This window comes from Cynocephalus volans, chromosome 1 (genome assembly GCF_027409185.1).
Source record: "Cynocephalus volans isolate mCynVol1 chromosome 1, mCynVol1.pri, whole genome shotgun sequence".
Lineage (NCBI taxonomy): Eukaryota > Metazoa > Chordata > Mammalia > Dermoptera > Cynocephalidae > Cynocephalus > Cynocephalus volans.
Window position 1 is genome coordinate 92,392,852 of NC_084460.1, and position 13,778 is coordinate 92,406,629.

General features: G+C 35.1%; 1 protein-coding gene across 2 annotated transcripts in view; it reads right to left on the reverse strand.

Annotated features, from left to right (window-relative positions):
* Nucleotides 1–535: 535 nt before the first annotated feature.
* ZBBX (zinc finger B-box domain containing) overlaps nt 536–13,778 on the reverse strand; it is a 102,215-nt gene continuing 88,972 nt past the window's right edge. For both annotated transcript variants that reach the window (XM_063114704.1, XM_063114696.1), the window contains 3 exons: nt 12,710–12,967; nt 2,396–2,534; nt 536–662 (listed from right to left, as the gene is read on the reverse strand). In XM_063114704.1, the coding sequence (XP_062970774.1) occupies nt 536–662; nt 2,396–2,534; nt 12,710–12,967 (524 nt within the window). The remainder of the gene's footprint in view (nt 663–2,395; nt 2,535–12,709; nt 12,968–13,778) is intronic.

Consider the following 13,778-nt stretch of genomic DNA (forward strand, 5'->3'; position numbering starts at 1 on the left):
ATACATAAAATTAACCATTACATTGACCTTCCCTAAATAAGATGCAGTTGGGTCTTTTCTGTGTTTTACTAGAGCATAGTCTGACGAGTTATTATGTCCACTTTATTTGGGGTCCTCTTTTTCTCTTCTAGCATCACTTTTGAAGCTAACAGAAAAAAACACTGTAATTATTGTATGACTTGGCTGTCAAATATACACTCTTATTGATAAGTATTTAAAAGACAAACAACGAAACATTACTTTAAATATAATCATGTTCTATTCTATGGTAGGTTTTATAGACAGAGTTATAACTGTTATTCCTTAAAATTCACCAAATTTTACTAATATGATCTACAATACAGACTACTGTTTGACATACATTTGGAAGAAAAAGCCCTGAAACTTATAATTTCACTAATTTTTATTACTTTGCAAACAAGTCAGAAACATTAATAATCAAAATCTTCAGCACACCAACAGGTAATCACTTGGATACTTTTTCAGTTTGCTTTACTCTGGGTATTAAGTGGAAAAAGTAAGGAACAAATGATCATTAAGTGCTCTTTGACCATGGCAGTGTGATGACATGTTGCTTGTCAAGAAAATCTTCTTCCTCCTCATCTGCACTGCTCTCAGAAAGTGACAGCAGAGACTGAATCTCGGTATCTTTTCCAGAAGTGCTGGAAATACATTACAAGATCAATACACAATATACAGAACCAGGTTTCAACTTTTCATTTATCTTCTAATCGATACTATACGTCGAAGTCACTGGAGGCAGGCAGATGTAAGGGGGCTGTGTCAGACCGGGGCCATAATTTTCAATATGCCCAATACACAAGCCTACTTTTAATGAGAAATTCTCATCATTTTCCCTCTCCCAAGAAATAAAGCCACAGCAGAACCAAGGAGAGAAGATTTTATGGTCTCTGGTTGTGTCTTTCATTGATGACTAAGAAGGCACTTCAGAAATTTGCAAAGCCTCAGGGTCATCATTAAGAACATTCATCCTTACATGGCTGTTTAAGAGAATCCCAATGAATAGACTGCCAGATAAATCACCTCTTTTGTGTACAGTAAATTAGGGACTATGTGGATAGCCAGTCAAGATATGCCAAAGCTAAAATTAATGAGAGCAATTATTTGTTATTTTATTTTGTTGCTTTTATTGTGTGTGGTGGGAACAAAGATAGTGTACGGGAACAGAGAGGAGCCCACATAATTCAGATTTTTTAGTCTTAAATTATTTAGATTTTCAGTCCACGGATGCCATCAAATAATATAAAATACTGCACCTTGCAATGGATATAACTGTTTTTTGGGATTACTTTTTATGCCCAACACAAGGTAAATCATCAGCTCATAAACTCTGGTCTGTGGACAAGTATAGATCTAACTATTTAGAAGAGAATATAAAAAGAGAAGAGAAGAAAATATAAGGACAAGGTAGTGACTTTTGGGTGACACTTTTAATCTTAAAAAACTGTGTTTTATTCTATTAGCATGTTCTCCTTATATTTTTAGTATTAGATTTCCTTTATTTTATGAAATGATAGTGAGAGTAAATGTAGGTTTTGTTAATTTCTTTTTAAATGACTTTTTAGTGGAAATAATAGCAACCATAAAAATTCATCCTTTTTTTTAATGTTAGTTGTGTCAGAAATGCAAAATTCCAAGAACTGAAACTAAATGATTCACTTCTTTATAAAGACAGAGTAACAACCTCTTGATTCCCTTTTACTGCAATATTAGACTTCAAACCAATCAAAGGAATTTACACTTCAAGGGACTTTTCTTTGACATTTAACTGAGTCCTTCTAGAAGAAACCCTCCTCTTTCTTCAGTAAACTCTAGTGTGTCAATAATAAGCTGACACAATAGACTCCTTTTCTGAAGCACTTTTTAGTATAATCTATGCTCCTTATAAACTGGTCATCACCCTTAAATGTTATTTCTTTATGTGAGGAAAGAATGAAATGACAAAAACTAAAATATGACTTTGTTAATAATCTAGACTAAATTTCAAGAAAGAAACTTCTCAATTTTCTGTTCTAAAAATTTTATTCACATTGGGTAAGATTCTATTGATGCAAAATGTTGAAATTTATTAGGTTAATTAATTCAAGTAAGGCAACTGTTGCTGAATAATTATTAAATTCTAAATGTCTTTTCATTTTTATGGTACACATTGTGCAGCAAAGAACTATGTCTTCACATTAAAGTAACCACTTTATAAGCCTTTTACTTAATCCTGATAATAGGTCAGCAAAGGACCCAAACAATTTAGAAAGAATGGTCATATAAAGTGCACATGTGAGGACAATCTTTCTTTATGTAGTAAAGATACCTAATTGAGGTTTTTCAAAACTGTACTGTGCACTGTCTTTACATGTAAACTTCAGGCTTAACTTACCTCCATTTCTCATCTCCACAGATACCCCTTGCTTGTGAAGTCTTGAGGAAGTCTGTGGAAGTCTGACTTATATGCAGCGAGTGGTTGTTGAAAGCTGATAAGTCTTCTGAGGTTAGGCTGTAAAGTTTCTCTGAAGGATCTGAAATATTGTATTTCATGCATTGTCAACATATAAATTCAAGAAACAAATGCACAGCATATTGTATTGGAAGTTTATGCATGGTAAACTACAAAAAGCAGTTTTTGACAAAGAGGGTCAGCACAGATTTTTAATCATCCCTTAATTTTCTAATGTTTATGGGATGGCGAAGTGTGAGCTAAGTTTGATCTGAGATTCCAAATTAGGGCGTGGGTATCAAGTCACATTAATCATATTGATTTTTAAATTCAGTAGACTCCCCTTCTCTGTGAAGGATGATTTCCAAGACCTTGGTGTATGCCTGAAACAGTGAATGGTACCAAATCCTGTATGTACCATGTCTTTTCTATATAAACATACCTATGATAAAGTTTAATTTATAAATTAGGCACAATAAGAGATTAACAACAACAATAATAAAATAGAGCTATTATAATAATATAATGTAATAAAAGTTATGTGGCTGTGCGCTCTCTCTCTCTCTCTCTCTCAAAATGTCTTATGGTATGTAATATTTTTGGACCTCTGTTGGCCTCAGGTAAATGAAAGCATGGGAAGTGAAACTGTGCATAAGGGAGGACTACTGTATACACGACACTTAAGAAATGTGTCAAATGTCCTGGTCTAAGAATTCACAACATTTCAAAGAAATTCAAGTGATTCTCTTTAAAGCTAGAATACTGTGCAGCTCCTCAACCATCCTGCATGTGAGACACTTTATCTCCTTTTTCTCCTAAGAAATAAAAACTTTACCCCTACACAGTCTAAGGGAAAGGTTAGCCTTGGCAAAGTTTCTCTTTCTCTTTTGGCTTCTTTGCTTTGTTTGGGTAAATAATAACTGTCTGTATTTAAAAGGGGAGAAACCTTCAATCCTCCCCCTTTTGATGAAGCTAGCATATGATTCAGCCTAGGTAACGATAAATAGTGCAAGTTAAATAAATGAAATGCTTAGGCAGACATTTTTATATTAATTGCCAAAAATTCAAGTAAGGAAATAAATATTATTACTATATTAGAAAGGTCATAATATCTTCTTTTGCCATTGATGAAATGTAAGAACCATCTAACATAGTAACATAATGGTACTATAATGATTTTTAAAGCCGTCAAAATTATTGGGTGCTATTCTTCCCTTCATGCTTATGAGAGTGCCAAGTAAACATCCTCCTTGTCAAAAGGAATAAACACCGAGCTACATGTATTCTACACAGGTCTAAACAGATTTTTGGTTGGGGGGGTGGTTAGTATCAAGTTGAAGTTTTTCGGCAAGCAAAGTAAATTGCTTTCTTTTTCTTTCCCCTACTGAAAGTAAATTAGATTATTCCTACTGAAAGATAGACCTCCATACATGTACGGATGGAAGCATCCTTAAAAATATTTAGCACAGTGACTTTCAAATTATAATACATGGATAAATTCAGCAGGCTTAGGATGAGGTTGCTGTCCTCAACATTCTTGAAATCATCAGGACAGCTTTATATGAACTAGTTTAAGACTGATTTTGGAAAACAGTATGGAGGTTTCTCAAACAACTAAATAGAACTGCCATATCACCCAGCAATCCCACTACTGGGTATACACCCAAAGGAATGGAAATTATCATGTTGAAGGGATACCTGCACTCCCATGTTCATCATAGCACTGTTCACAATAGCCAGGATATGAAACCAACCTAAATGTCTATCAACAGATGATCGGATAAAGAAAATGTGCTATATATACACAATGGAATACTACTCAGCCATAAAAAAGAATGAAATTCTGCCATTTGCAAGCAATGTGGATAAACTTAGAGAAAATTATGTTAAGTGAAATAAGCCATACACAAAGAGAAATACCACATGTCCTCACTCATATGTCAGAGCTAAAAGAAAAGAGGGGGCCGGTCCCATGGCGCACTCGGGAGAGTGCAGCGCTTGGGAGCGCAGCAGCGCTCCCGCTGCAGGTTCGGGTCCTATATAGGAATGGCCGGTGCGCTCACTGGCTGAGTGTGGTGCGGGCGACGCTAAGCCAAGGGTTGCGATCCCCTTACCGGTCACAAAAAAGGATGAAAAAAAAAAATCAATAAAACATAAAAAAAGAGAGAATAAAACAAAACAAGTAAACAAACAAAAACAAATAATAATAATAAGTTGAACTATTATAAGAGGAGAGAGAAGAACTATGGTTGCTAGAGATAAGAAAGGGGAGGAGGGAGGAGAGATTATGAAAGACTGATTAAAGGACACAAAAGTGCAGTGAGATGGAAAAAATAAGCCTTATTAGTGTACAGTCAAACCAGAAATCTATAATCAATAATGTTTTACCTGATGTAACCAAACAACTAGAAGAGAGATTAAATGTGCACATCATGAAGAAACGATTAACTTCTGCAATGATAAACAGGCTAATTACTCTGAATAGATAACACACATAGGATACATGTGTTGAAATTCAACACTGTACCCCATAAATATGTACGATTAATATGTTTCAATAAAAAAGTTCTTTAAAATATTAATTTTGAAAAAAAAAAGAAAAAGATTCTTAAGCTAAGATTTTTGAAACGACCTAACTACTCCCATCCTCACTTACCAAAGATTAGGAAATTGAGGTCCCACAGAAAACTGGTAATTTGTTGAAAGTCACACAATCATGAAGTGAAAAAACTGGAACTAGACCTGAGCTCTTTTAGCCCACCGATACTGTAAATCACTATGTTCCAGACTCTAATTCTTTAGCTTTAAGATATTATCTTCTCTTCTATTTTTCCACAAGGTAAAAGCAGATAGGTGACTGAGGAACCTTTACATACCCCAATGAGAGGGAAGGCTCCTGTAGAACAGCAGTCAATACAGGAATTGGAATTGGTAAAATTACAGTGCTAAAACCAATAGTAATGCCTAGATATAAAGAATACTACCAGATTGAGATATCATCTCACCCCATTTAGACTGGCTATAATCACAAAGACAGACAATATCAAATGCTGGTGAGGAGGTGGAGAGAAGGGAATGCTCCTGCACTGTTAATGGGACTGTAAATTAGTACAACCCCTATGGAAAACAGTATGAAGTTTTCTCACACAACTACAGATAGATCTTCCATATGATCCAGCAACCCCACTTCTGGGTATATACCCAAAGAAATGGAAATCACCATGTTGAAGGGTCACCTGCACTCCCATGTTCATCGCAGTTCTGTTTACAGTACCCAAGACATGGAACCAACCTAAACGTCCATTGATGGATGATTGGATAAGGAAGCTGTGGTATATATACACCATGGAATACTACTCTGCCATAAAAAAGAATGAAATTCTCCCATCTGCAACAACATGGATGAACTTGAAGAAACTTATGTTGAGTGAGATAAGCAAAGCACAGAGGGATAAATATACATGTCCTCACTCATAAGTGGGAGCTAAGAGAGAAAGAAGGAAAGAAAGACCACAGTGATGATTGGACTTACAGAGGGAGAGAACAAACGTAGGGATACAAAGTGGAGGAGGAAAGGGGGATAGGGAGGGAGGTTGAGGATAATTGGGTAGGGGACACGGGGTATAATCACAATTTGTGGTAATGGGCATGCTGACCAGTATGGATCTGGCCATCACATCTTGGGCACAAGTGGTGACAAATTAGCTTTGTACTCCATGAATATTCATAACCAATAAAAAAAAGAATACTACCAGAAAAGGTAATCAAACTCATTAGACATTTGAGTTCTAATTAAATGAACATAGAGCTAAGTCATACAGTGCAGATAGAATGAGCCCTATTTTTGTAATAAATTTTTTGAGGATTATTGACTAATGATAGAGTTCTAAGGTGCATTTCTAAAAATAAAGTCATTTAAAATATATACATAAAACTGTACTCCACAGGGAGACAAATGGCTATTTGCATTTAAAAAAAAAAAGAAAGAAAGAGAGAGAGAGGACCAAAGAAACAAGTAAAAAACTTCAAAGAATGAGAACCAATTAGATAAGCTATTTCCCAATAAGAGTAAATAAATAAATGAACAATTCCTAAAGAACTATCTGGCATAGCTGCATATCTACATCCTCATATTTAGGAGGGTGTGACAACCAGAACACTCACCCTGTCACCTGTGAGCCCCATTCTTAGCCCTTCAGCCTTTCCTGTTTTCTGTTCCCTCCATCGTTCTTTCTCCCTGCCACTATGTCTTGCCTTGTTTATCCCTGCTTGTCTTACTCTCTCCATGCTTTCACCCCATTACCTTCACTCTGCGCACACCCACTTCTTTAAGGGCTCACATTATTAATTTGAAGTAAGGATTTCAAAATTATTTAGGTAGCATTGTCATACAATGGTAAGACAAAGAAAGGTGGGGACAGATTTGTGGGAGTTTGTGCCTTGCCTCTGCTGCATAGGGGAAAATGAGGGCAGTTCCTACATCACCCAGAGCCTTGGTTACTGTATCTGAAAAGAGGAAATGGAGCACAGCACCTGCCCCATCTACCTCACCAAGTAGCTTGTACGTGTACTCATTTGTTTTGTACAATTTGAAGGCACCCAAAAGTAAAAAGATTGCCATCCTGGCCCATCTATCCTGGCTGTCTTTACAAGGGTTACTAGTTAATTTGCTAACTATAAATTTCTGTTAGATTAGCACTTTTACAGTTTAATATGTTACTTGATGGTCAACCTATAAACAGAAGCTTCAGTTAATCAGGAAGCCACTGTCTCACTATTTTATTTCACAGACAGTATGGCTTCATCTGCTAGTATCATGTAGATTTTTACTATTTCTTGTTTAAGAAAAAGTATTTTCCTCTAATTACTTGTCTCAGTTAGTAGCTGTGGACTTACACAAACATAAGAATGCCATGAAAATTTAAGGACCACAAAAACTCTTAAGCCACAAATCAGAATGAGTTTGAAACAAATAATTTGTAACTATTGAAGAAGTAAATGCTTTAAACTGCATTTTTAAAGATACTTTTTCATAATGCATATTTTCTGATACTTTCCAAATATCTTCAGGCTATAACAATATGAAAAAACTGACAAGGTGCCTTAGTAAGTAAGTTATACTAACATGAGAGCTCATTAAAGAAGTGACTATAGTGCTATTTACAAAGATATTTGTAGAAGGAATAAAAAATGGCATGAACTATATATAGCTAAATATAATCCTCAAAGCAGTCCAGAAGAAAATATTGTTTTTGAATGGAAACAGCTTTAGAGTTGACTAAAAATTGGGCTTAACAGGAGCATCTTATCTTACTGTATGTAGGAAGCAACTGGTTTCTTATATAATTTAGCAGTTTTTGAGGACTTACTATGTGCTGGGCACATAAGTGTGTGTGTGGAGATAGAGATATATCTTGTGTTCCAGTAAAAATACAGGTGTTAATGTATGAGAAAATGAATGACCAGGAAAATAGTTAAGCATGTAAGAATAAAAATGATAAAGAAAGTGGAAAAGCTGGATTTTTTTTTTCAAAAAAACCTACTGTTTGTAAGCTACTGTATTTCATTTGTAAATGATGGAATTTATCAAAATAATAAGCCCTTTATTTTCTGATTAAAAACTGTATGGTTATCCCTTTAGATACAGTTCAGACCTGACATAAGTCATTTCAAAAGTGGCCTTTAAGGTGAAAATTATCTCCAAGGAGATTTACATTTGATTTTTAGTAATTTAGAGTGAGGCACATGAATAATAGGTAAAGATGAATCATAAGACTCTCTTCTCTCAAGCCCTCATGAAATGAATAGAAAAAGCAAAAAATTAAAGTGTAGTAAAATCATAGAAGGAAACAAATTAAGAAAGGGACACAAGCTCACATAATAAACTTGGACAAGGGACAGCTAAGGAAATAAACTAGATTTGTTGAGGGGCGTCTGGGTGCTATTCTTGTCCACCATGCTTCCTCGCTCAATACACAGACAACAAATTAGGAACAGGAAGGAGAAAATCATCAAAAGAATTGACAAGTCTCGACAATACCACATCAATTTGGAGAAAAGGAGGTGAAGGGAAGTGAGGAGAAAACATTTAAAATATTTTTTAATTTAATTTTATTTTATCAATATACAACGTAGTTGATTTTCATGTCCCTTTACCAAAATATTTTTAAAGCTTCTAAACACCCACCTCAAGATCTTAGCAGAGTCAAGAAAACTGCAAAGCTGCAGGTGTCCCCACAGAGACAGAACACACTGAAAACCAGGTTTAATCAATTGAATAAAATCCAGAAAAAGACATCTGAGCTCCTCAGTCTTATCCTCCTCCCCATGCCTTTGAGCTGGCAGGATACAGAAAAGAGTGCAAAACCCAACCCCACAAACAGTAGCTCCAAAGAGAGGCTGACAGGTGCAGAAGATTTTAGGGATAATTTAGTCTCACTATTTCAGAAGATATGAACTCACTATATCAGAAGATATGAACAAAGCGACCCACAATAAGCATTGACAAGTAAGATATAAAGAAATGAAACAACTAGCTATGCAAATAAACAAGAATCCAAAAATCCACAGCATGAAAAGGATAAGAAAATAAAAGACCAGTATAGTAGAAAACACAGATCGGTACCATAAGAAAACTCCCCACAAGTCCTTTGGCTATAAAAGAAGCAATAAAACAAACTTTTTAAAAGGAGCAAACTAATCTCAAAGAACAAGCCACAACATATCAGGCATCAAAAGGGAAACAAATGGTCATCTGTTCCTGGATTGGATACTGTACCAAAAAAACAAGCTGTAATGAACATCACTGGGGCACTTTTTAAAAATTAAAATGCACTATGGATTTGAGAATCATACTGCATCAATGTTCACTTTCCTGATTTTGATCATTGCACTTTGGTTATAAAAGAGAAGTTCCTGTTATTGGGAAATACACAATGAAGTATTTTTTGGTAAACAATAACAGTGTTTATAACTTCCTCTCAAATGATTCAGAAGAAAAAAAAAAGGTGTGTGTGTGCGTGCACGTGTGTATGTGTTTGTGCACATGCATGGGGCAAAAGATAAACAGCTAGTGAACCTGATAAAGTGTATGCAAGTCTCCAGGAGTTCCTTATACTATTCTTGAATTTTTGCAAATTTTCTGGAAGTTCGAAATTATATCAAAATAAAAATACTCAAAAAATGTAAAAGAAAAAGTTAAAGTAACACCTTTAGAGATCTAGTTTTATAAAAGTCAAGTGCAAAACAGTTGACTATAAATAGGTGAAAATTAAAATCCTGACATAGAAGACAAACTTGAGATAATCACAGTAAATTCAAAACACAAAGGGGAATAAAAACTAGTTAAAACAATTGAAGGAAATATAAGTAATACATTGTTTAAAGAGGATCCAACACAAAGAAAATAGGTTTCTCAGTAGGAAAAAGCCAAACTGAGTGCTACCAACCCCCACCTTTTTTATTAAGAGTTACCTCTTCATTCTTTTGTCTTCCCAGTCAGTCTTTTTCCTTTCTTCCCTTTCATTCAACAGTTCAGATTTGGTGAGACAGCTTCCCAGTGATAACTTCCAATTAGTCCTAACCAGTTTGGGCCAGATTTGGGAGGCTGCAAACAAGTCTCGACTTTGCCTGAAATTCCATCCTCTGATGATACAAGGCCAACTCCTTTTTGTTTTAATGCTTAAATCTGTACCCCATAGAGAACATGGGTTGCACGCAACATACGTGATACTGCACTGCACATGTGCGCTCATCCCACTTGATTATGCATAGAAATAACACAACCTTTGTTAAAAATATGTAAGTTCTGATATCTAGATCCTGCCTTGCTCCTGATTTGTGCAACTCAGAAAAAAATGCTCCTTTCTGTTGCATGCTCGAACTGTACCCTCCGTCATTTTTTCTTTCAGCATTCACTATAGACAAGGGTCCTGCGGGTGTTTACTCATGACAACAAAATGGAACAGAAAAGGAATTCAAAGAAATAAGAGCAGAAAATTTCTCTCAAAATTAGGAGTTACTTATTCTGCTGATAGAAAGAGAACCCTGCATTTTAAGAAATGCTGAATTATCAACACCAAAACACAATCCTGGTCCAGTTACTAAATTTCGAAGATTAAAAGAAAAACTTTTCAGCCAGCCTGGAAAGAAGTCTGTCACATGCGAGACCGAGGATGAGGTAAAAAATCAAGGTGGCCTCAGATTACTTCCCAGCAGAATTCAGAAACAGAAAATGGCAAATCAGTATGTACAGGGTTAAGATCAAGGTGACCCAGGAATATTACCCTAGGCCAATCTGCCATTCAAATATCAAGGTAGCAGACATTCTCGAATATGAAAGAACAGAGGTAATAGAGCTACCATGATCCCTGCCCACAAGGAAAAAAATCAACCAAACAAAAGTTAAGCAGAAAAACTGTGACAAAAGACCAACTAGCACCATATTCACGGTCAGAGGACAGTGGAGAAATGTCCCCAACGTGCAGAGGGAAGAAAATTGTGACCCACTAACTGAATCTAGTTAATGTGCCAATCAGCCATAAGGATAAAAGACAGACATAATAAAAAATGCCATCTACAGATGAATCAAAATAAAACGCTCAAGATTGTTAAGCCATGGGAAAAATGCTGGCATTTAATCCATATGGATTTTCACTAAGAAAAAGAAAGTAAAAGGAAACCTTGACAAAATATGAAATTCTAAGTACAATAAGGGTGTATTATACTGTCTAGATTAGCAGGTACTTTAAAGAAGATAAACAAAGAAGTCCTCATCTTTTATTATATGAATTTAATCATTACTGTCTAAAACTAAAACATATAATTATAAATGGCCTCAATTGCTTATTGTTTCTTTTTACCTTCTCCCTTAATTTTAAAGGGACATTTGTAAAAACTGTAGGTTGAAACATATAACACTGCCAATATTCCACAGTCTTTGGTCTACAAATGGGTAATTTCATATAGTTCATCTTGATATTTTTGTGGTGAAAAAATACTTATCTGGAATGTACAATTTCCTCTAGTTTCATTTAAATTTTTCTTTTGTTAAGTTGGGTAAAAAATATATATATTTGTATGTATATATAAAAAATATTATTCAGAGCATAAATCTAGTCTTATAAAATTATTACAGTCTTTCCTTCAAACCATTCACTCTTATAACTATGTATTTTTATATGTGGACTTGTGATATAAACAGACATGTTTAAAATGCTGATCACTTAAGAATAGTATGAAGATGGCTATCCTGTTAGCTCGGTTGGTGGTTAGAGTGTGGTATTATAAGGTCAAGGGTTTAGATCCCTGTACTTTACAGCTGCCAAAAAAAACCAAAAAGGAGTTAGATTTGGGGGGGGGGGGCTTTCTTTTTTTTTTTTTTTTTGTATTTTTTTATATTGCTTCAATTTTTCAAAACAAAGTTGTATCACTTTTAGAAAAATGGCAAAGTCATTATTCTAAGATCAATAAGGAAGGACACCACAAACAGAAAAAACAAGGGAATTTATAGGACCAAAGAATTTTCTAGCTCACTTCTTGGATCTACAGCTGGCTTCTTCGAACCATAAAAATGACTTTCTGCTGAAAACAAAAGGATTACTTCTCCTGATGTTTTGTTACTGAACCAGACCTTTGCACGTTCAGGAATATGGTCACTATCTGCTAGACTATTTCCATTGAGGATGAAAATAGAATATACAAGTATAATTTCTCCTCAAACAATGGTCTGACAACTAGCAGCACTGGCATTTCCTGGGTACTTGCTGAATGTGCAGATTCTCAGGCCCCACCCCAGACATAATGAATCAGAATCTACATTTTGACAAGATCCCAGAGGATCTGTGCATACACTGAAGATTAAGAAGCACTGCTGTAAAAGATCTACTGACTCAAGTTTCCAACAGCGGTGTTGGACAGTGGCTTTCGTAAAGCTCCAGAGATTAACCTTTCAGAGGGTTTGTAAAAAGGAGAAAAAGGATTTTATTTTATGTGTACATCAAGGTCTTATACTACAATTTAGCTGTGCATTATGTAGGCTAAGGGGGACCATTTCTGGTGAGGCTGGGCACCACATATTTTATAATATGTTCAGGGTGATATCAAGGGATATCCAAGAAAACAGGCAAAAAAGATTGATGGCTAAAGATGGAAATGGAAAGCCTTTTTTGTTTGCTTGCTTGTTTTCTTTGAGGAAGATATGAAGAATTGGGTAGGGGGCAGAGTTAACGTTATCCATAGTGAAATAACTAACATTACCTGCAAGGTTTCTCAGCATATTTAATTCTTTTTTCAAACTGTCCAAGGTTTGTTGATCAGCAGTGTCATCTAAGAAGGGCTCATTCTGGTCAGTAATGTCAATATATTCAATTTCTGAAATTTCAGAAGCAGCTCTGGATAATGGTCCAGCAGCTGCACTTCTGGATGGAGGATTAGAAGATGAAAGGCCGCTGGAGCTTTTTTTAACACAGTTGGAAAGTGGTAAATTTGCTGTTGAAGGTCTCTGTAATGTCTGGCCTAAAACGAGAAGTAAAACATTTTAAAACCAACTGTTATTAAAACTCTGAATGAGTCCTTAAAGATACAAAATACCAGCCCCCTGCATATAGAGCAGCTAAGTTTATGCAACAGAATTTATGAGAAAATCAACTTTTGTTGATCATCCATTCTAGCTAACCAGATTTGTTAATCTCAAATTACTTTCCCAAAAAGAACAATTCTGGGTAATTTGCCCTTAATTTTCTACATTCAGAAACAGACAAACTTATTTCAATATTCACTAAAGCAAAATATCTGTAAATCAAGTCAACTTCAGACCAAAACAACACACACTCATAATCTATCCCAAAGTCAAGCACTGTGCGATGTTTCTTAAATTTTAGGACAATATCACACTGTACCTTGTAATAGAAAAAACCCGTAAAATAACATAATGCCACTTCCTAGTGAACCTGCTTTACTTGATGGTATGTAATTTATTCTTGTATTGAAAATATGGGAAAAAATAGGCTAATACGCAAAAATCTGTGTGGATTTGTAGAAAAACACAGGCTTTAAAGAAACTGAGATCACATCTCTAATTTTCCTAAATATGAGTTCACTCTCTGCTTTATAGGGTACTTTAACGGAAAAGTTCCAGAAGCACAGATTTTCTCAGGTTATTTCTCAGGTTATTTTATTGTTCCACTACGTTGTCTTGGTTTATTTCAAAGTTTGACTTACTTGGTTTCTTCAGCATGTATGTTTCTTTCACGGTAGGAAAAAAAAAATTCTTCAAATCTTACAGTAACATAACTAATTTATAATTTGGTATTTCTCATAGAATGTT